This window comes from Myotis yumanensis, unplaced genomic scaffold, assembly GCF_028538775.1.
Source record: "Myotis yumanensis isolate MYYU_CA2020_CCGP unplaced genomic scaffold, mMyoYum1.0.hap1 SCAF_1, whole genome shotgun sequence".
In the NCBI taxonomy this organism is placed as follows: domain Eukaryota; kingdom Metazoa; phylum Chordata; class Mammalia; order Chiroptera; family Vespertilionidae; genus Myotis; species Myotis yumanensis.
The window spans coordinates 216,640,549-216,660,993 of record NW_027223752.1 but is presented as its reverse complement, the minus strand read 5'-3'; the positions used below and the strand labels follow the sequence as shown (position 1 = coordinate 216,660,993).

The following is a 20,445-nucleotide window of genomic DNA, read 5'->3' as shown; positions in this document are numbered from 1 at the left end:
CCATGGACATGAGCAATAGGGTAGTAAGGGCTGGGAGGAGGGGAGGAAGGGGGGATGGGAGATATCTGTAATACTATCAACAATAAAAATATATTTAATAAATAAAGGGAGAATGGATACTGGTGACAACTAAAAATCACTGTCACCATTTTTCAATTTATCTGCATAGTCATCTGTTATGGACTGAATTGTGTCCTCTCCAAAATTTATATGTTGAAGCCCTAACCCCCTGGTTCCTTAGAATCTATAATAATAAAAGGATAATATGCTAATTAGGCCAAACTTCCTTCCAGGTGTCATTCCAGACATCCTTCTGGACGAAGCTGGGGCCAGAGTGAAGCCCAGGTCCCGGGTGCCAGAGGGAAGCTGGTGCCGGCAGCCAGGGGAAGGAAGGCCTACTCTTGCATGAATTTTTGTGCATCGGGCCTCTAGTATGACTATATTTGGAGATAGAGACTTTAAAGAGGTAATTAAGATTATGTGAGGTCGTAAGGGTAGAGCTGTTTCTGTTTAAAATGTACCTTTTGTCAGCTTTGAAGCCTTCTCCAAAATTCTAAAGCACCAAAATGTCCTATGCAATTAACAGATACAAATAAATTTGGCTCTGAGTTTTTTTGGCAAGCAGGTAAACCCATGTCTTTAGCCTCAACAGCCTATGACTAAGGCTATATTTCCCTTTATCTATACAAACTACTGCATATCTGTGTAGCTAGGTCAAAAATTTAACAAATGATTATTCAGATGTGATGAAAATGGTGTCTCTATTTTCCATAACCAGCATAATTTTTTTCAAGTTCTAAAGTTGAACAGGAAAACAAAGTTCACCCAGAAGCCAATGAGCATGCACAGGGCACCCCACGGATCACTGCTTACCGCTGTGAGGTTGACTCATTCCATGCTGCCAGGAAGTTCTATAAACTCCTGCTCACACAGAATCCATTTGACAGAGGGAGGAAAGGAAAGATCCTTGAATGACTGAGCATTTACTTAAATGAGACTGTTTTGATTTGTAACACAACGGTTAAACCAGAGGAGACTGAGCTATCTGGCATCATAATCAGCAGGTTTGAGCACCACCTCAGCCCCAGCCTGCTCCCCAACTCAATTGAAACATGGCTGTTGTTAAGTCTTTCTTTTCTTTTTTAACTATATTTTTATTGATTTCAGAGAGGAAGGGAGAGGGAGAGAGAAACAGCAATGATCAGAGAATCATTGATCAGCTACCTCCTACATGCCCCCTACTGGGGATCAAGTCTGCAACTCAGGCATGTGCCCTGACTGGGAATCGAACTGTGACCTCCTGGCTCATAGGTCTACGCTCAACCGCTGAGCCACGTCAGCCAGGCGTGAAGTCTTTCTTGAACACATAGAGATGATGCGAGCACCTAATAACTTAATACCAGGGTGTTCAAAGGACCCATGTTTATGATGGTTTCCTAAGTTAGGTTTCCTGGTCTTTTTTTTTAAGTTTTCACGTCATTGTTTTCAGTGGTTAGTGTTAATTTCACATTAAAAGCAGCTCTGATGTTAGCCCAAAAAAGTCCATGTTTGCTCTTCTCCTTCGGCCATTCCAAATAAGTTCGTTGTGTCATGAGGGCCTTCAGCTTGTGATACTTGCTAGGAATGCTGTTCTGTGGAATGGGGTCCAGCAAGATCAGAATTAAGTTATTAGATCCTTCATGAAAGAGATTGTGGTGGGCAAAGTAGAGTTCATAATGGCACCACTCGCTCTGAACAAAGTTGGGAGACAAAACAAAGATGGACTTGTAACTTTTCTCAATACAGTTTATGATATTTTCCACAATGCTCTTGCCAGGAACAAAGTTTCTCTCATGCAGACAAATCCGTATATCTTCTTTTTCTAGGTTTGGTAGTAATTCATTCTTCACCCAGGCAGAATCGTGTTCACTGTATGAAATAAAGGCATGGAACTGAAGAGTTCTTTGGAGTTCGTGTAAAGATATGTTCCTGGCCCTGTGTCGGGTCTGGGTCCACTGACACACCATCCTGAGATACCAGGGCAAATCAAAATAGACACACAGGACAGTCACGGCGACAGCCAACACCAGCCCAGTGACCCCAATGGTGGCAATCAGCAGAGCTGTGTTGCAGGATAATGGAGACACATGAAAGTCCTTTAGTAGGGTTCCCTTATAGCTTTCTGGATAGTCACACTTATAAGAGTCAGGCCAACCCTCTACCACTTCACTGGAAACTTGGCCTATACTTCGGATAAATTCTCTGAGCTCACATGTACATTGGAATGGATTGTTTCCTGCGTTTATGGACCTAATCTTCTGGCAGCTCTGGAAGAAATGAGCTGATGGGTTGGAAATTGAATTATAGTCAATGATGAGTACAGAGAGGCTGCTGAAGGAATCACATCCAGGAAGGTAGGCTAAAGAATTGGAAGCAACATTGAGTTCTTGCAAAGCTTCCAGATGGATGACATTTTCAGGGATACTTGTTATTCTATTACTGTGAAGATCAAGAACCCTGAGCCTGGGAGGTAAACATCTGAAAACAGAGTCAGTGAGTATATTTGAAGACAAATTTAGCACCTCTATTCTCTCAGCCCAAGTGCAATTTCTGTTGCGCCCATGATATTCCAAAGAATTCCAGCTCACATCCAGCATTTCCAAAGATGGCATATCCTTAGTCATGAGACCTACTTTGAAAAGGTCTTTTAATTCATTCTTTTGTAAGATCAATGTCTCCAATCTAACTAAAGTGGAGCATTCTTGAAAAATACTATCAGTCAAAACATTCTGGGTAAAGTTTAAAAACTTAAATGTGCTTGGTGCTTGAGGACAAAGCATGTGTATAAAAGGTGTGTCTGATATGGTTAACATCATAATGTTCATCTCAGAAAGCACAGTGTATAATACTGTCTGTGAAAAAAGAAAAACTTTGTTTGTAATATGTTCAATTTTCAACGCTTTCAATGATGTTTCAGAATACGTAAAATCTTCTTTATCAATCTTTTCAACTATTGTTGCATTGTAAATACTGAGATATTCTACAGGTTTGGGCCAAAGGAATTGAAAAATTCTAACCAAACATTTCCAAGTTGTTTCCACGTGGTTGAGGGTAATATTTACTAAGTTTGGACCTCTAGTTAGTTCTGATAAAAATGTAATTAAAATGTGACAGTTCTCATCCTTCAGTCTAATATTACTCAGTTGTAAACACCCTACATTATTAACTGATATGTTTGCTTGGACAGAGAAGAAATTATTTGGGTGAAAAACGAGGTGAAGTGTTTTTGTATTCAGAATTTGAAGACTTTCTGTCTCATGTTCTTTCACATAATAACCTTCCAACTCCAGAAGGATGACACTTAGATGCAAGTGAGCAACCGGTAGCAGATCTAATTGTTGTAAATGTTTGGCACTTAATCCCAAGAAATTCAGTTGAGTCAAGTTGCCAAATTCCTCACAGATGGGCAGGGCATCAAAGTCATTGAATGAGAGGTCTAAATGCTTGAGACTGGTGACAGCATGGCAGGATATCTTCTGCAACTGATTGTGCGATAAATCCAAGTATTCCAAATCCTGGTTGAACTTGAAAATACTAATATCAAGGTACTGGAGTCTATTATGGGAAAACCTCAAAACTCTGAGCCCCGAAAGAAAGCTGACGTCAGAGAGGTGAAGCTCAGATATGTAGTTTTGAGACATATCTAAGACTATGGTTTTGGGTGGCAGGCCTTTTGGAACATGAGTAAGGCCTTTGTTTGACTCATTTACTGCAAATTCACTTTCAGCAGAGAACTGGATTATGGTTCCAAATATTAAGGTTATCATGCAAACAAAATGAAAGCTCCTGACAATGGGTTCTTTGTCCTTGGTCATGATGTTGAAGCGGCTATTCCCCGAAGGGCTATCACTGTTCTTCAGAGCATCTTGATATGCATCCAAATCCTAGAAATATAATATATATTAAGACATATAGTGGGTAAATGCTCTCAAACCTCTACTTACTAAACACAGTCATAATTATTTCTTTATTCACCATCAGAGTCATAATGCTGCCTGACTCCCACAGGGCATCCTGTGTGCGGCAAGGCAGCTGTGATGGCCACAGGGCAGCCTCCTGTGCTACACTGGAGCGCCCACAATCATGCCTGCCTGGCACCACCTCCAGGTACAAGTTATAGGTGCTCTTACCAGCTGATGAAGGGCATTGAGATAACATATTTACTCCACTCTTTCTGGTCGCAGGAAATGTTTTAGTCACAGGGCCTTATTTTTGACACAATTCCCATGAAAATGGACATGTGTTTTCGCAACTCACATTAAACCAGAAGCAACACATTCAGAGAGATGGGATTCAGCACTGATAATCTGAAAACATCAAGTACCTACAGTTAACACACTGATAAAACAGGAAAATATAGATAAATATTAATAAGTACTCTGGAGAAGTCAGAGGCATGGCAGGCTAAAGCTACTGTATAGACGAGAGAACAATATAGACATTGAAGTTCATGACAATCACTGATTGAGATTACTTGGCAGGTGCACGAGACCACAGACCCCATATTTGTGACCAGAACAAATGGTTGGAATTTTGAGGCTTGCTGGACCTCATTCAGGATCTGATCACACACACACACACACACGCACACACACACCCCTAGGAGCCCCTCAGGAACAAGAACAGGCAACATTTCTTAAGTAGGGCTTTGTGTAGCTGGAATAATCGGAGCAGATTTTGACTAGTTAGTTGTTCAGTTTCATTAACAAAAAGGTCTGCTGTTCATCACCTGAGGGTATATTGGAAATAGTAAAATAGTTATGAGATGAGTAGGGTTTCAATTAATCATTCATTGGAAGAGTAAATACTCTTCCGGGTTGGGGACATATCATTACAAAATGGCTTTTTTTTCCTTTTAAATTATTTTTATTATAAAATTATTTAAATATGTACAAACATGAAGCAAATGTTTATTGAGTGCTTGGGCACTATTCTAGGCATTGGTGACAGACTATATCCCTGACCTCTGGGAGTTTGTAATGTAGCAGAACTATAATTATAAGTGGACCAGGCCACTTCATTTCTTTCCTTTTCTATTTTTGTCCAAATTATTTTTTCTTAATCCCTTTACCTTTTTCGCCCAATTCCCCAACCTCCCTCCCCTCTGGCATCCACCAGCTTGTTCTCTGTTTCTATGAGTCTGTTTCAGTTTTCTTTGTTCATTTATTTGGTTCTTTAGATTTCACATGTAAGTAAGATCATATGGTTTTTGTCTTTCTCTGACTGACTTATTTCACTTAGCAAAATACTTTCTAGGTCCATTCGTGCTGTTGCAAATGGTTAAGATTTCATTCTTTTTTATGTCTAAGTAGTGTGTGTGTGTGTGTGTGTGTGTGTGTGAGCTTTTTTATCCACTTGTCTGTTGATGGGCACTTGGCTATTATAAACAACACTGCAATAAACATAGGAGTGCATATATTCTTTTGAATTAGTGTTTTGGAGTTCTTTGGACATACACTGGAGGTGGAATTGCTGCATCATAAGGCAGTTCCATTTTTAATTTTTTCAGGAAACTCCATAATGCTTTCCACAGTGACTGCACCAGTCTGCATTCCCGCCAACAGTGCATGAGGGTTCCCTTTTCTCCACATCCTCACCAATACTTGTTATTTGTTGATTTATTGATGACAGCCATTCTAACAGGTGTGCTGTGACACCTCATTGTGATTTTAATTTGCATTTTTCTGATGGTTAGTGACATTGAGTATCTTATCATATATCTGTTGGCCCTCTATATGTCCTCTTTGAAGAAATGTCTATTCAGATCCTCTGCCCACAAAATGGCATTTTTTTTTAAAAAAAGCTAATTATACTTTAATTTTTTAAAAAATGGTATATGGTTAAAAGTCCCTCCCCCCTCTTCCCCTACAGCCTCTCCCAATTGACCATCAAAACACCCATGAAAACACAGAAACACTTGAAAACCCACCTTGCCACCTAAAACTAAGAAAGATGGAAAATTAATGGCAGGATCCAAAAGCATCTACATTCATGAAAACGTAACTAAGGTGTAGTAAGGAAAATCCAGTGTATTCAAGTTTTGTCTCAGGAAAACAGACTCCACCACAAAAGGTATGAACACATTTTGTCCCTTTGTGTTTGTCTCTCATTCAAATACCAAGCATGAGTAACAACCAGGTAATTACCCAGTGGTACTGATGTGAGTGGATCCTAACACTGAGTTTTTCTTCTGCCGGCCACTATTCTCCACCGCTTCATCACACAATGACGAACACTTTTAGGTAAAAGCTGGGCAAGAGGTACTCTTACTACTTCTAGTCAACATAATACACTGGAAGTCCTGGCCAGAGTAATTAAGCAATAAAAAAAACCAAAAACATCCAAATTGGGAAGGAAGAAGTCAAATTATCTCTGTTTGCAGATGATATGAACTTATATGTAGAGAATCCTAAAGACTCCACACAAAAACAAACTAACTAATAAACAAATTCAGTCAAGTAGCAGGATACAAAACCAACATACAAAATCAACAGTGTTTCTAGGGAGAAACCAAGATGGCAGCATAGTAAACACTGGAGTTGGCTGCCTCGCACAACCACTTCAAAAATACAACTAAAAGACGGAACGGACATCACCCAGAACCACAGGAAGGCTGGCTGAGGGAAAATTCTTCAGCTAGAAGGAAAGAGAACAACATACCGAGACTCAGGGGAGGCGCAGTGCGGAAAATACAAAGGTGCGGAGGTGCGCGCGGAGCGGGCTGGTGGCTGAGGGCGCGGTTGTCGTTTTCAATCAGGAGGGAGTCTCAGATTCTGAGCTCCAGTTCTGGGCAAGTCGCTAGGGACCCAGACTCAAACAGGAGGAGCGGGACTGTCTGGCATCGGTAGGAACGGGAGGGCAGCTTTCTCTCCGAGGTTTGCAGTGGTTGCTGGGATGCTGAGAGGCAGAGCCTCTGGGGACGGGACTGAGAGCAGCCATAACTGCTCCCTCCACCCGCCCTGTTGATCCCGTGCGACCCACCCTGCCCAAGCCCTGCGCAGAGCCATTTGCCGGATAGCCTCAGGCAAAGGCTAGATTAGCACCTCCCCAGAGGACAGAAGGTTTCCCACTGCAGACACAGCTGATTCTCACAGCCAGTTGGCCTGGAGGTCAAATCCCCCTAGTATTAACTACAACAATCAAGGCTTAACTACAACAAGACTGCGCACAAAGACCACTAGGGGGTGCACCAAGAAAGCATAAAAAATGCGGAGACAAAGAAACAGGACAAAATTGTCAATGGAGGATATTGAGTTCAGAACCACACTTTTAAGGTCCCTCAAGAACTGTCTAGAAGCCGCCGATAAACTTATTGAGATCTACAAGAAATCTAATGAGACCCTTGATGTTGTGATAAAGAACCAACTAGAAATTAAGCATACACTGACTAAAATAAAGAATATTATACAGACTCCCAACAGCAGACCAGAGGAGCCCAAGAATCAAGTCAAAGATTTGAAATGCGAAGAAGCAAAAAACACCCAACTGAAAAAGCAAAATGAAAAAAGAATCTGAAAATACGAAGATAGTGTAAGGAACCTCTGGGACAGCTTCAAGCGCACCAACATCAGAATTATAGGGGTGCCAGAAGATGAGAGTGAGCAAGATATTGAAAACCTATTTGAAGAAATAATGACAGAAAACTTCCCCTTCCTGCTGAAAGAAATAGACTTCCAAGTCCAGGAAGTGCAGAGAACCCCAAACAAAAGGAATCCAAAGAGGACCACACCAAGACACATCATAATTAAAATGCCAAGAGCAAAAGACAAAGAGAGAATCTTAAAAGCACCAAGAGAAAGAAAGTCAGTTACCTACAAGGGAGTACCCATACGACTGTCAGCTGATTTCTCAACAGAAACTTTGCAGGCCAGAAGGGAGTGGCAAGAAATATTCATAGTGATGAATGCCAAGAACCTACAACCAAGATTACTTTATCCAGCAAAGCTATCATTCAGAATTGAAGGTCAGATAAAGAGCTTCACAGATAAGGAAAAGCTAAAGGAATTCATCACCACCAAACCAGTATTATATGAAATGCTGAAAGGTATCCTTTAAGAAGAGGAAGAAGAAGAAAAGGTAAAGATACAAATTGTGAACAACAAACATGCATCTATCAACAAGTGAATCTAAGAATCAAGTGAATAAATAATCTGATGAACAGAATGAACTGTTGATTATAATAGAATCAGGGACATAGAAAGGGAATGGACTGACTATTCTTGGGGGGGGGGAAAGGGTGTGGGAGATGCGGGAAGAGACTGGACAAAAATCGTACACCTATGGAGGAGGACAGTGGGTGGGGAGTGAGGGCGGAAGGTGGGGTGGGAACTGGAAGGAAGGGAGTTATGGGGGGAAAAAAAGAGGTACAAATGTAATAATCTGAACAATAAAGATTTAATTAAAAAAAATAGTGTTTCTATACACTAACAACAAACTACCTGGAAAAGAAATAAACAAAACAATTCCATTTACAATTTTATCAAAAGAACAAAATATCTCAGAATAAATTTCACCAGGAAGGTCAAAGACCTATACACTGAAAAGATAAGACATTGATGAAAGAAATTGAAGACACGAATAAATGAAAAGATATCCTGCATTCATGGTTCAGAAGAAACAATATTGTTAAAATGTCCATTCTACCCAAAGCTATCTATATATTCAAGGCAATAGTTATCAAAATTTCAATGATATGTTTCACAGAAATAGGGGAAAAATTGAAAAATTCCTATGGGACCACAAAAGATCCCAAATAGCCAAGCAATTCTGAGACAGACAAAACTGAAGGCACCACACTTCCTGGTTTCAAACTATATTACAAAGTTATAGTAATCAACACAGTATAATGTGCACATAAAAACAGACACATAGACCAATGGAACAGGATTGAGAGCCCAGAAAGAAATCCAGGCACAAACTAATATTTGACAAGGGAGCAAAAAATACTCAATGGGGAAATGGCAGTCTCTTCAATAAATGGTGCTGGAAAACTGTATATGTACATGCAAAAGAATGAAATTTGACGCCTATCTTATCCCACTCACAAAAATTTACTCCAAATAAATTAAAAACTTAACTTTTAAGAACTAAAACAAAAAAACTCCTAGAAGAAAACACAATGTTAGGTGTTCTTCTAGAAGAAAACCTGACATTGGTCTTGGCAATAATTCTTCGGATCTGGCAACAAAAAGGAAAATTGTTTAAGAAGTGGGGCTCTATAAAATTAAAAGGCTTCTGCACAGCAAAAGAAACAATCAGCAAAATGAAAAGTCAACCTTGTGTAGAAAATGGTTTAATCAATTATGGCACACTCATAACATGAATAACATGCCGTCTCAAATATTGCACTTTTGGAAAAAACTAATGTCTACAATATAATGTTAGGTGAATATAAGAATACAAAATTGTATATGTGATAGGACTCTAATTTTGCAAAACATGAGGAAAACCTGATGTATAAGCAAAGCCTAGGGGCAAAAAGAATGGGAAGAAATATATCAAATGCTAATAGTAGTTATATCTGGATTTCTGAATCCTAGATAAAGTTAATTTTCTTTCCTATGCTTTTGTATATTTCCAAAATTTCTAATTTTGAACATCTTTTATAAATCAAAAAAGTTTTGTCTTAAAATACAGCTAACATAAAAACAGTTTATATTTAAAGAAACATGCTTGTATTATTTGTATAAAGAAAGAACTTCTTCCGCATGATGCTTGATAATTGACATTTATGAATGAGAACCTACCTAGAGGTCCCTCTCTGGTGTCTGTGGTCAGGGGTTTGAAACTTAGCCACTGTGTGAGCAAGTTGATCAGCTACCCTGCCCCCAAAAGGTAGTATTCCTTCAGGGGCCTTTATACCCTCAAGCAGTTCCCAGTGTATACACTTAACAAACCAGACAGGAGCTTTTATATTTAAGAAAAAATAAAAGAGAGGAAAAGGGGAGATGAGAGTGGATGACTACAGAGTTCACTCCTTTTTTTTCCAGGAAGTAAAAAGAGGTAGGAGGAAAAGTTGTTGTTTTTTTCTTTTTCTTTAATGCATGGAATGAAAAGAGGGAGGAAAAAGACAGATGGAAGAAGCTCTATTTCAAGAAAAACACCATAGTGGATAGGATCTGTGAAAATTAAGACTACAAGAAAGGGGCGATAAGAAAAACATTGAGGTAAGAGTGATTCCATAATCGAGTCAACAAGTGTGCAAGAGAAATATTGCTTTATTTGTCAAAGTTTAGGTGAGGTACCCAGAGAAAGGCAAGTCCTCGGTCAGTGCCTTCCACTTCCTTCATTTAATAACTGTTTATTCAGAGTGTAGTATGTGCCAGGAATTTGCTGGGCATTAGGTGCTGGGGAAAGAAATATGAATAGCACTGGCATAATCCCTGCTTTCCAAATGCTTATAAATTAGTGGCAGATACAAATAAGCAACTATAGAATTATGTGACAGGGGACATAAAACACTCATGCCTACTATAAAGATACATAATATGTAATAGGCGCCGTAGCAGTGGCAGAAAGTACTGTAAACGTTACTGAAAACAAAGAACTAGAGAAAGGTGAAAAGAGAAAAATGTAGTAGACAAAAGCAGAAGAAATAAATCTCATCGGTTAGATTTTCCCTTAACTATGACTACACGTGCTATTTTTGTACCTTTGGGAGACAGTCTGATCTTTACCTTTCTTGTATATTTAAAAGGACATTTGCAACATTTAAAAAAACACACACACTTAAAATCATCTTGCAAAAATGTCAAAGAAACATTACCTATTTCCTAGACAATCATTAGCATTTTCTTGCTTGTTTGAAGTAATTATGCCATAATTTGAAAAAACTACAAAAGCCTACTTACTTACCCAGATTTCTTTCTCAGAAGAAAACAACGTCTAAAGGCGGAAAAATAAGTGCTTGGCAAAGTGGAAGTTCTTAGTTTAAGTAAAGCAATACTGTAACTACAGTATTGTGCCATCTGTAGGACCTTCCTGGAATTGCTCCTACATGTGAATTTCCCTTTCAAGGGTCACTGTGCAAAGCACATGACTCAGCAGGCTTTTATGGGCTACAGACTAAAATAGTCATCAAAATTTAATTCATTTGAGCAAGAAGTTATGACCATTTCAGTGTGAAGAAAACTTTTTTAAGGCAATATTTATCTGTAAGAGCTGTAACCTGAATGTGAAATTGTCACCAGAGGGGAAAGTTATTGAACTTGGTCTGTTTTCTATTATCACCATACTTAACTTTTCCAAAGCAATTGCAACTATGGTTATCAAGCAGTTTTGGAGCACTGTCTTTCTGGATAAGATACTTTAAAATAAAATAAGCTTAAGTCCAAGATTTTTTTTAAAATCAATTTTTAAGAAAAGCTTAGTAGTTGATACACATATAGCCACACCTCGAGGAAATTGCATCCTGTTTCCCACATTCTGCCCAACATTTAGTATTATTAGAGGCTTTAATTCTAGATCCTAGAATAATAAATAACACTGAGCCCTAACCGGTTTGGCTCAGTGGATAGAGCATCAGCCTGTGGACTGAAAGTTCCCAGATTTGATTCCGGTCGAGGGCATGTACCTTGGTTGCAGGCATATCCCCAGTAGGGGGTGTGCAGGAGGCAGCTGGTCGATGTTTCGCTCTCATTGATGTTTCTAACTCTCTATCCCTCCCCCTTCCTCTCTGTAAAAAATCAATAAAATATATTTAAAAAAATAAATAAATAACACTGAGATCCTGCAGGACTAATTAAATAATCAATTTTCTAAAGGACATTTAGAATAATACATTTTTTTCATGTTTAAATCCTTTTTATTTTTCAATTACAGTTGACATACAATATATTAGTTTCAGGTGTACACTCCAGTGATTAGACATTACCTAACTTACTAAGTTGTCATCCTGATAAATCTCACACCCACCTGACACCATAGTTATTATAATATTATCCTATATAATAAAGAGCTAATATGCAAATGGTAGTCACGCCCTCACATCGTCATGCCATAATGGCTCAGATACTCAACACGGGGGAGAGAGGAATCAGGACCAGCCAGACACAAATGAGCTCACGAGAGAGGAGTGGGGACCAGCCAGGCACAAAAGAGCTTACGAGAGAGGAATGGGGACCAGCCAGGCTGCGGCCTGGGAGAGGGACAAGCCGCCCGCCCCACATTCCTGGGTGCCAGCAGCTGGGGCTGTGGCCGGGAAGAGAGACAAGCCACCAGCCCCATGTCCTGGGTGCCTGTGGCTATGGCCCAAGCAAAGCCACCTGCCCGCGACCCCCTGAAGCTGTGGCCAGCCTGGGCAAAGCTGGTCCGGGTCCTCGGTGCCTGCAGCTGGCCAGAGGGAGGGAATCCTGGGTCCTGGGTGTGGGGTGAGGCAGAGATGCTTAGGGGCGATCAGGCCAGCAGGGGAGCAGTTAGGGGTGATCGAGCCGGTAGGGGAGCCATTAGGGGTAATCAGGCAGGCAGGCAGAGATGGTTAGGGGCAATCAGGCAGGCAGTCAGAGGGGTTAGGGGGGATTAGGCAGGCAGGCAGGCTAGTGGTTAGGAGCCAGCGGTCCCAGATCACGAGAGGCAGTCAGACATCCCCCAAGGAGTCCCAGATTGGAGAGGGTGCAGGCCAGGCTGAGGGCCCCCCCCCTCCCATGCACGAATTCATGCACCAGGCCTCTAGTTGATTATATTCCCTATGCTGTGCATTACATCCCCATGGCTATTCTGTAATAACCAATTTGTACTTCTTAATCCCCTCAACTTTTTCACTCACCCATCCAAACCCCTTCCCATCTGGCAACCATCAAAATGTTCTCTATATCTATGAGTCTGTTTCTGTTCAGCTTGCTCATTTAGTTTTTTAGATTCAGTTATTGATAGATATGTATTTATTCCCATTTTATTGTTCATATTTCTTCTTCTTCTCTTCTTCTTCTTAAAGAATACCCTTAACATTGCATATAATACTGGTTTGGTGGTGATGAACCTTTAGCTTTTTCTTGTCTGGGAAGCTCTTTATCTGTCCTTCAATTCTAAATGATAGCTTTACTGGGTAGAGTAATCTTGGTTGTAGGTCCTTGCTTTTCGTCAGGCGGGAGGGGGTTGGTTTGTTCAGTTTGTTTGTTTTTAATCTTTATTGTTGAGAGTATTACAGATGTCCCTCTTTTATTCTCCTTTTACCCCCCTCCACCCAGCCCCTGCCCCTCCCCAGGCCTTTGTCACCCTATTGTCTGTGTCCATAGGTAATGCATATCCTATACAATAGAAGGGTAATATGCAAATCAACCAAACAGCAGAACCACCAGTCACTATGATGCACACTGACCACCACAGGGCAGATGCTCAACACAGGAACTAGCCCCTGGTGGTCAGTGTGCTCCCACAGGGGGAACGCTGCTCAGCCACAGGCAGGCTGATGGCTGGCAAGTGCACGGCCCTCCTCCGCAGAAGTGCTAAGAATGTCCTACTGCGGCTTAGGCCCACTCCCCATGGAGATCAGACCTAAGCTGTCAGTTGGACATCCCCGAGGCTCCCGGACTGCAAGAAGGCACAGGCCAGACTGAGGTACCCCCAACCCTGCCCGAGTCATGTGCTGGGCCTCTAGTATGCATATAAGATCTTTGTTTAATCTCCTCCTGTCCCCTGCCCCCTGATTTGTATGCTAAAGTCACTGGAAACAGCTTGGATGGACTCAAAAGTTGGGTGGAGCAGAGTCTCAGGGACTCATCAGGGTGAACCAAACAGTGTTAGCTAGGTGGATGGAATTTCAGATATGGTACCAGAGTGCCAGCTCTGTGAGGGGAGGTTTTATCAAAGAAAAAAATGGCCTCTGGAAGTACATCTGTATGGGAGAAAGCTGACCCCCAGCTCTCACCCTGGTGCTGGAACAATTCAGTTTCCCTCCTATGTCTCTGGTGCTTTTCAAGCTGCTGCTCCAGTGCTGGAGCTCAGAGAGAGTGAGTTCAAGTAAGTTTGTGCATGGGCCCTTTAAGAGGAACTTCCTGGGACTCCAGCAGTCTTCTGTTTCCCTCAGCCTCAACCCCCACTTGTTTTTACAGCCAGAAGTTATGGGGACTTCTCTTCCAGGCACTGGGACCCTGGACTGGGGAGCCTGAAGTAGGACCCCTCACTCTTCAGGGGTGACTTCTGCAGCTAAGATATTTCTCCCAATTTTTGTCCACCACACATGGGTGTTGGACCAGCCCATTCTACATCTCCACCCCTCCTACCAGTCTCGACGTGGCTTCTTCTTTAATTCCATAGTTGTAGGACTTCCATTCAGCCAGATTTTAGGTGATTCTGAATGATGGTTCTGTAGTTTAGTTGTAATTTTGATATGGTTGTGGGACAAGGTGAGTGCTCGTTTACCTCTAGAATAATTTTAGAATGATATTGTTAAGTGATCTAAAAAAGAAGTCTTGGGGCTTTAGCTAGAAATGATTGATAAAATTTATTAAAGGGTCTTAGAACTTAGAAAAACCCAGAAGTGTTCCAAAGAAGAAAGAAAGGTTCGGAGTTCCCAGGCTAGTTAAAACAAGAATGGAATCATTTCCTCATGCCTCAGCAGACTTGATTTCAGTAATTTAACGGCTTGATCATAGTGACTCCATTTTATTCCTTCATTCTGTTTTTCAATGTAAATGAGGGTTGATACAAAAAGACAGTGTCTGGTTTATCAGAGACTTCAGGTGGCCAGAATTCTCTATTCCGAACACTTTCCACTTACTTGAGGTTCTGTAAAGAACTGAACATATGAGTTAAATAATCATTCTATAATTAATTCTAGTCTTCATTGTTACAGAAAACAAGCATTACTTCATTGTTACAAAAAGCAAGTTAAGACCCTACAGTTTGACCCATGACAAAGTTGAGCATCTGGTAAGAACCACTTCTGCTTTCAGGAGGAAGGAAAAGACCAGCTTCTTACCATTCATTCTTACTCATCAAACATAACAGGAAGTCTTCCCAGGCCTGAGGAGGGTCAGTAAGTAGATTTCCAGCAAAAGGAGACAGTGAGAGAGCAGTGGCTGTCTGTGACACGGGGAAGCCAGATTTGAAAACAGTCAGAGGGGAGAGGGGTCAACTGTGGCCCTGAGGAAAATTCAAGCAACACTGGACTAATGTCTTTATGAAAATACAAACACATGCATACACACACACACACACACACACACACCACAGCAGATATGGTTACATCTCACAGTGACTAACAAATGCTCAATAGGGTGTTGCATAATAATGCTGGTTTGGGGGAACAAGGAGACTATTCTTGTTGCAGCTGTTGTAATTCTGAGAAATATCTTTAAGAAGATGACAAAAATCAGGTAATGTGGCAGAGAGCATGGCCAACAATCAGACAGTACTGGGCTGACTATGTTCACAATGCCGTGTACTAGCTGTGTGGTCCTGGCTGGGCAAGTTGCTTAACCTCACAGAGAAACCTTTTATTCATCCACAAAATGTGAGTACTTGTGATTTGTAGGGGAGATAATGAATATAAAGTGGCTGCAACAGTGACTGATACAGAAGAGAAGTCATTATAGAAATGACTTCCATGCTAGCTTTACCTTTTACATGCTGAGGTGGAAAGACTTCAGGAAATACTATTAAGAAAAATACAGAACAGTATGGAGAGTGTGACAGCATTTATATAAAATCTTGTCTGTAAGACACTTGCATAGATGATCTTAACTCGACCCTCATAAAGGTGCTATCAGATAAGTACCATCATTATCTCTACTTAAGGTGGAAGTGGGGAAGCAGTTAGTTAACTGTCCAAGGTTGTACCACTGGTCAGTGGTGGGTCAGAGGCTTGAACCCAGATGCAATCTATCCCCTGGGTCTGTATGCTTCAGCATTACACCATGGTTCCTTATAAGACACCACATCTATATATATAAAACCCTAAAATGCAATTAGACCGAACAATAGAACAACCGAACAACTGGTCACTATGACGTGTGCTGACCACCAGGGGGCATGCACAGAAAATGGCGGGCCATGGGTGGGATGGTGGAGCAGGTGAGCAGCACCAGACCAAGGCAGGGCACCAGTTGCTGTCACTGGGGCGAGCCTCTGGTGGTTACTGAAAATTCTTTGCTTTTGCATGCCACGGTCCTGCCAGTTGCTCGCACCAGCTGACAGTGCTGGCCCTGCTCGCACCCACTGCCAGCACCCGGCATGGGTCCTGATCACTTGGCACCATCAGTGGGTGCAGGCAGCGGCTGCCAGCCCCAGTTGCCCCTGAGGGCTTCTCCACCTCCCCCTGCTCCTGAGGGGCAATCAGGGCAGCAGTCGCTGCCGGCAGACAGGGGACCAGAGGCTGCAGCTGGAGAGGCCAGGCAGGGGTGCAGAGGGTGGTCTGAGACCTGCCCCTGTGCCCACTGCAGCCTCATGGTCCACAGTTCCTTTCAAGGTGCATGAATCCATGCACTGGGCCCCTAGTGTCCTTATAAGACTCACTCAGAAGAAAGATACAGAGAGAGAGAGAGAGAGCAGCAGGCCATTCTGAAAACAGATTGGAGTTTTGCAAGCACAAGTAAAGAAATGCCTGGAACCCTCAGAAGCTAGTGGACCTGCCAACACTTTGGTTTGGGACTTCTGGCCTCCAGAACTATAAGACATTGAACAGGACATTGTAGACATCATTCAAAATACACAAAACAAATTACATGGATAACTTAGATATTAAATGTTGCTATTAAAACTAAAATTTTATGCTGCATTAAGAAAAGACAATTCATGGTTTGAGAAAGATATTTGTAACAGATACAACCACAAAGGATTAATATATAAAATATATAAAGAATTTCTACAAATCAATAAGAAAATGACTAGCAAGCCCAATGGGAGGATTAATGAAGAATATAAACAGATGGGTAACAGAAAAGGAAAAGGAAATAGCTCAAACATATGATAAGGAAAACATCCTCATTAGGGTATGTGAAATACAAATTAAGACAACCAGGAAACACCATTGTACACCCCTGAGATGGACAAAATATTAAAACATCTAATAATATTAGATGTTGATCAGAATGTGAGGAAACAGCTGCCAAACATGTCCAGAGATTCCGACTTAAACTGCGTGGGATGGGGCCAGGCAGCCGAATTATTTTTAAAAATCTTCAGGTGATTTCATTCCAACACAGTAAGGATCAGGGCACCCTTGAGGCCTAAACTCTGTCCTGAACACACTGCCCTCTAGTGGTCCCTATTTTCTCAACAGCATCCTTCACACCTCATGGCCTCGAGGTGAGACAGGTATTCTCAGTTCTCAGCTGCTACTTCCAGATCGCTGTTCCTTCCTGCAACCTTGAAACCTACCCTTTCTGATTGCAGTCCTCCCCAGAGCCTCATCACTCCCTCAGTCTTATTTTAGCACTGCTCACTGTCTAAGTCCATCACCACCCCAGCCATAATTCTAGTGACTTCAACAGCCATGTAGAAAGTCCTTCATTCCCATGGCTTCTTAGTCCTTTGATAGTCTCTTTCCTAATGACTTTTTCCTGCAACATACCTCAGTCATGCTGTCCCCTAACCTAGATGTCATTATTACCAATGGCCGTACCTTCTCTATAATCTTTTAACTGTGTTAAATGCTGCTGATAGTACAGCTAAGAGGAAAATTGAGAAATGACTCTTGGACTTGGCAATGTGGAGATCTTTACTGACCTTGAGAAGAGCCCTCCCACAGTCCTTCTCTGGCTGGCCAACCTCCTGTGTCCCTCCCTGGCCCTGATCGTGCACCGGTGGAGTCCCTCAGCCTGGTCTGCGACCTCTCGCAATCCAGGACCCCTTGCGGGATGTTGGAGAGGCAGATTCAGCCCAATCCCACAGACCAGGTCAAGGGAACCTACTGGTGCACAAATTTGTGCACCAGGCCTCTAGTCCTATATAATAAAAGCCTAATATGCAAATTGTCCCTTCAACTGGGAGTTCGACCGGGAGTTCGACCATTCACTATGACGTGTGCTGACCATCAGTGGGTGGTGTGGAACATGGTGGGTGTTGGCAACGCAGCGCTGGCAGCGGGCAGCAGTAGAGGTGCTGCTGGCCTCGATGGGCCCCGACGAGAGCAGGATGATGGAGCAGGTGAGCAGGTAGTGCCAGGCTAAGGAGGGTGCAAGCAGGGACCCAATGGCCCCACTGATGGCCTTGCAGATGGCAACCGTTGTCAGCAGCAGGCGGTGGGGCCACCACCAGGCTCCCAGATGCTAAGGGAGCTGGGTGGGGGGCCTGGCTCCAACCAATAGCCCCATAGACAGCAACCAGCAGCCGCTGGCAGGCCCTGTTTGCCTGATCCTGGGCTGGGACGGGGAACTGGGGGTGGGTGGAAGAGACCAACTTCCTTTAGCGCCCAGGTGGGGGGTGGGGGGTGAAGGGGGCTGTGACCTCTCCTCACCTACCTGGGGGCTTGGGTGACAGGGACAGAGGTGCAGTGAGAATGTGGAGTGTCTGTGGAGCTTGCTCTCACTCCCCTTGTTACCCTCCCCCAGGACACTAGGGCTTGCACACTGGGGAAGCCCCTGCACTCAGGTGCCCGCCCCGCACCCTTGCGGCTTCTTCCGGGTGAGCCAGGCCATAGCCGCCGGGACTGCAGGGGCTGGTCGGGCTCCCTGTCAGTTTGCACAGGAGCTGGTCTGCAAGGCCGGCCGAGAGAGTGGCCTGCCCACCCAGCTTTCAGGCAGCACCGCTGGGTGGCCCAGAGGCCCACGCTGCACCCTGGCCCACATCCAGCCATGCTCACCGCATCTCCTCGGGGACTTGGGCACCATGACTCAGGCGGAGGGAGGCACGTGGGGGCCTGGAGGCCCAGGTGCTGCCCAGGGCCCAGAGTTCAGCTGGGACCTGCCCTTCCATGCCAAATGCTTGCGCTTCAATTGCCGGCCAGGCCTAGGGATGGCACCCATGCATGAATTTCATGCACTGGGCCTCTAGTTAAGTAAATAAATGTATTGGATGTTATTTATGATTTTTTAAACATTGAAAAACAATTCCACCTAGTGTTTATGGGAGAGGACATGTGCAGTAAAATATAGAAATATTGTTGGGAAGGATACACAACATCCTCAGGACAGTAGTTACCTCCAAGGAAAGTGGAAAATGAAACATATCTGTAACTTTTTTTCTTTTAAAGCAAAAACACTGCTAAATCTAAGCATTATAATATTATAATACTCTCTACTTTTATACACAAATAAGTATTTGTCACATTATTCTCTACTTTTCTATATGTATTTAAAATACTCCAGAATATTTTAAGTGAATAAAAAATGGTCAAGTTGCAGAAAAACAAAAGTTTTGAAATACAACCTGGTGGGCTTGAAAGCAACAACATTTGCGTAAAAGGGCATAATTTGCAGTCGGCAACAAAACTTGTTGCTAGGATTGCTTGTTAATGTTCTTTTGTTGGAAAGGCGTGGTTTGGGCAAAGGAGAAAAGGAAACCAGCCCAATAAAAGGGAATGTCTGATTGGGCTGTTGCCACAGCAGAGAGGGGCAGGTTCGGCAAAGGTTCAGGCTGTCCCACAGGCAAGGGTGTCTGTGTGTGTGGGACACCAAAGGACACCTGTCACGTCGGAAACACAATTTGCTAACACTCACAATTGCAGAGCTCAGGAAGAATCACTGTTTTTAAAACTATTATTTCCCTGACATATAAAATATACATACATATCAATATACATGCCCTCTTCTGAGCGTCCCCTGCCCTCCACTTAATAGGTGGCTGTGGCCTTCTCTTCATGTCAACGAATTGGATGTACAGGCATGATTGTTAATGGCTGCAGTGTAATCCCTGACTGTGACATTACTACGGTTTACTTCACCGACCCTTTATTGTGGGGCAGGTTGTTTCCGGTTTCCCGGGGCATCAACCACTACAGCGAACATAATTGCTTATGTGACTGTTTACTTAGGACACATTCACAGACATGGAACTCCTGGCCCAGAGCTAATTCACTTGAATTTTGATCCGCATTTCCGAATTGACTTTCTAGGAAGTGCTTCTGTTTGTTTAGCCCATTGGTTTTAAATCAGATTACACTCCCACAAACCGGGGTCGGAGAAAACTGTTCAACGCGCCTTGGGCACATGGCAAACTCTCGCTGAACTGGAGCGACCCCTCCCCGGCATAACTGCCTGCGGGCTTTTCGGGGCGCCTTTGAAAGAAGGACGGGGATCCGGCGCCCCTCCGGCTCTCCCGCGGGGACAGAGCTGGAAAAGCAAAGTTTCCCAAGCAGCTGGGAAGCGCAGAGGGGACCCTCCCAGCCGGGGGAGGGGCGCGCCCCGACGCCCCCTGCGCTCCGGGGCTCGGACCGGGCCGGCGGGGCGGGGCCAGCCCTGGGCGGGCCGCGGGGCGGGGCGGGGCAGCTGGGCCTTGTCCCGCTCCGGTCCGCCCCTCCGGTCCGCCCTC

General features: G+C 43.1%; 1 protein-coding gene across 1 annotated transcript; it reads right to left on the bottom strand.

Moving 5' to 3' along the window:
• Nucleotides 1-810: 810 nt before the first annotated feature.
• On the bottom strand, nucleotides 811-10,966 carry TLR6 (toll like receptor 6). The gene is made up of 2 exons (XM_070397913.1): nucleotides 10,894-10,966; nucleotides 811-3,923 (listed from the first exon to the last, which is right to left on the bottom strand). The coding sequence occupies exon 2, from the start codon at nucleotides 3,852-3,854 to the stop codon at nucleotides 1,464-1,466; it is 2,391 nt and encodes a 796-aa protein (XP_070254014.1). The 5' UTR covers nucleotides 3,855-3,923; nucleotides 10,894-10,966; the 3' UTR covers nucleotides 811-1,463.
• Nucleotides 10,967-20,445: the final 9,479 nt, after the last annotated feature.

Excerpts from the sequence above, each read along its gene's own strand:
- TLR6 (XM_070397913.1), bottom strand. The coding sequence starts at position 3,854 with ATGACCAAGGACAAAGAACCCATTGTCAGGAGCTTTCATTTTGTTTGC.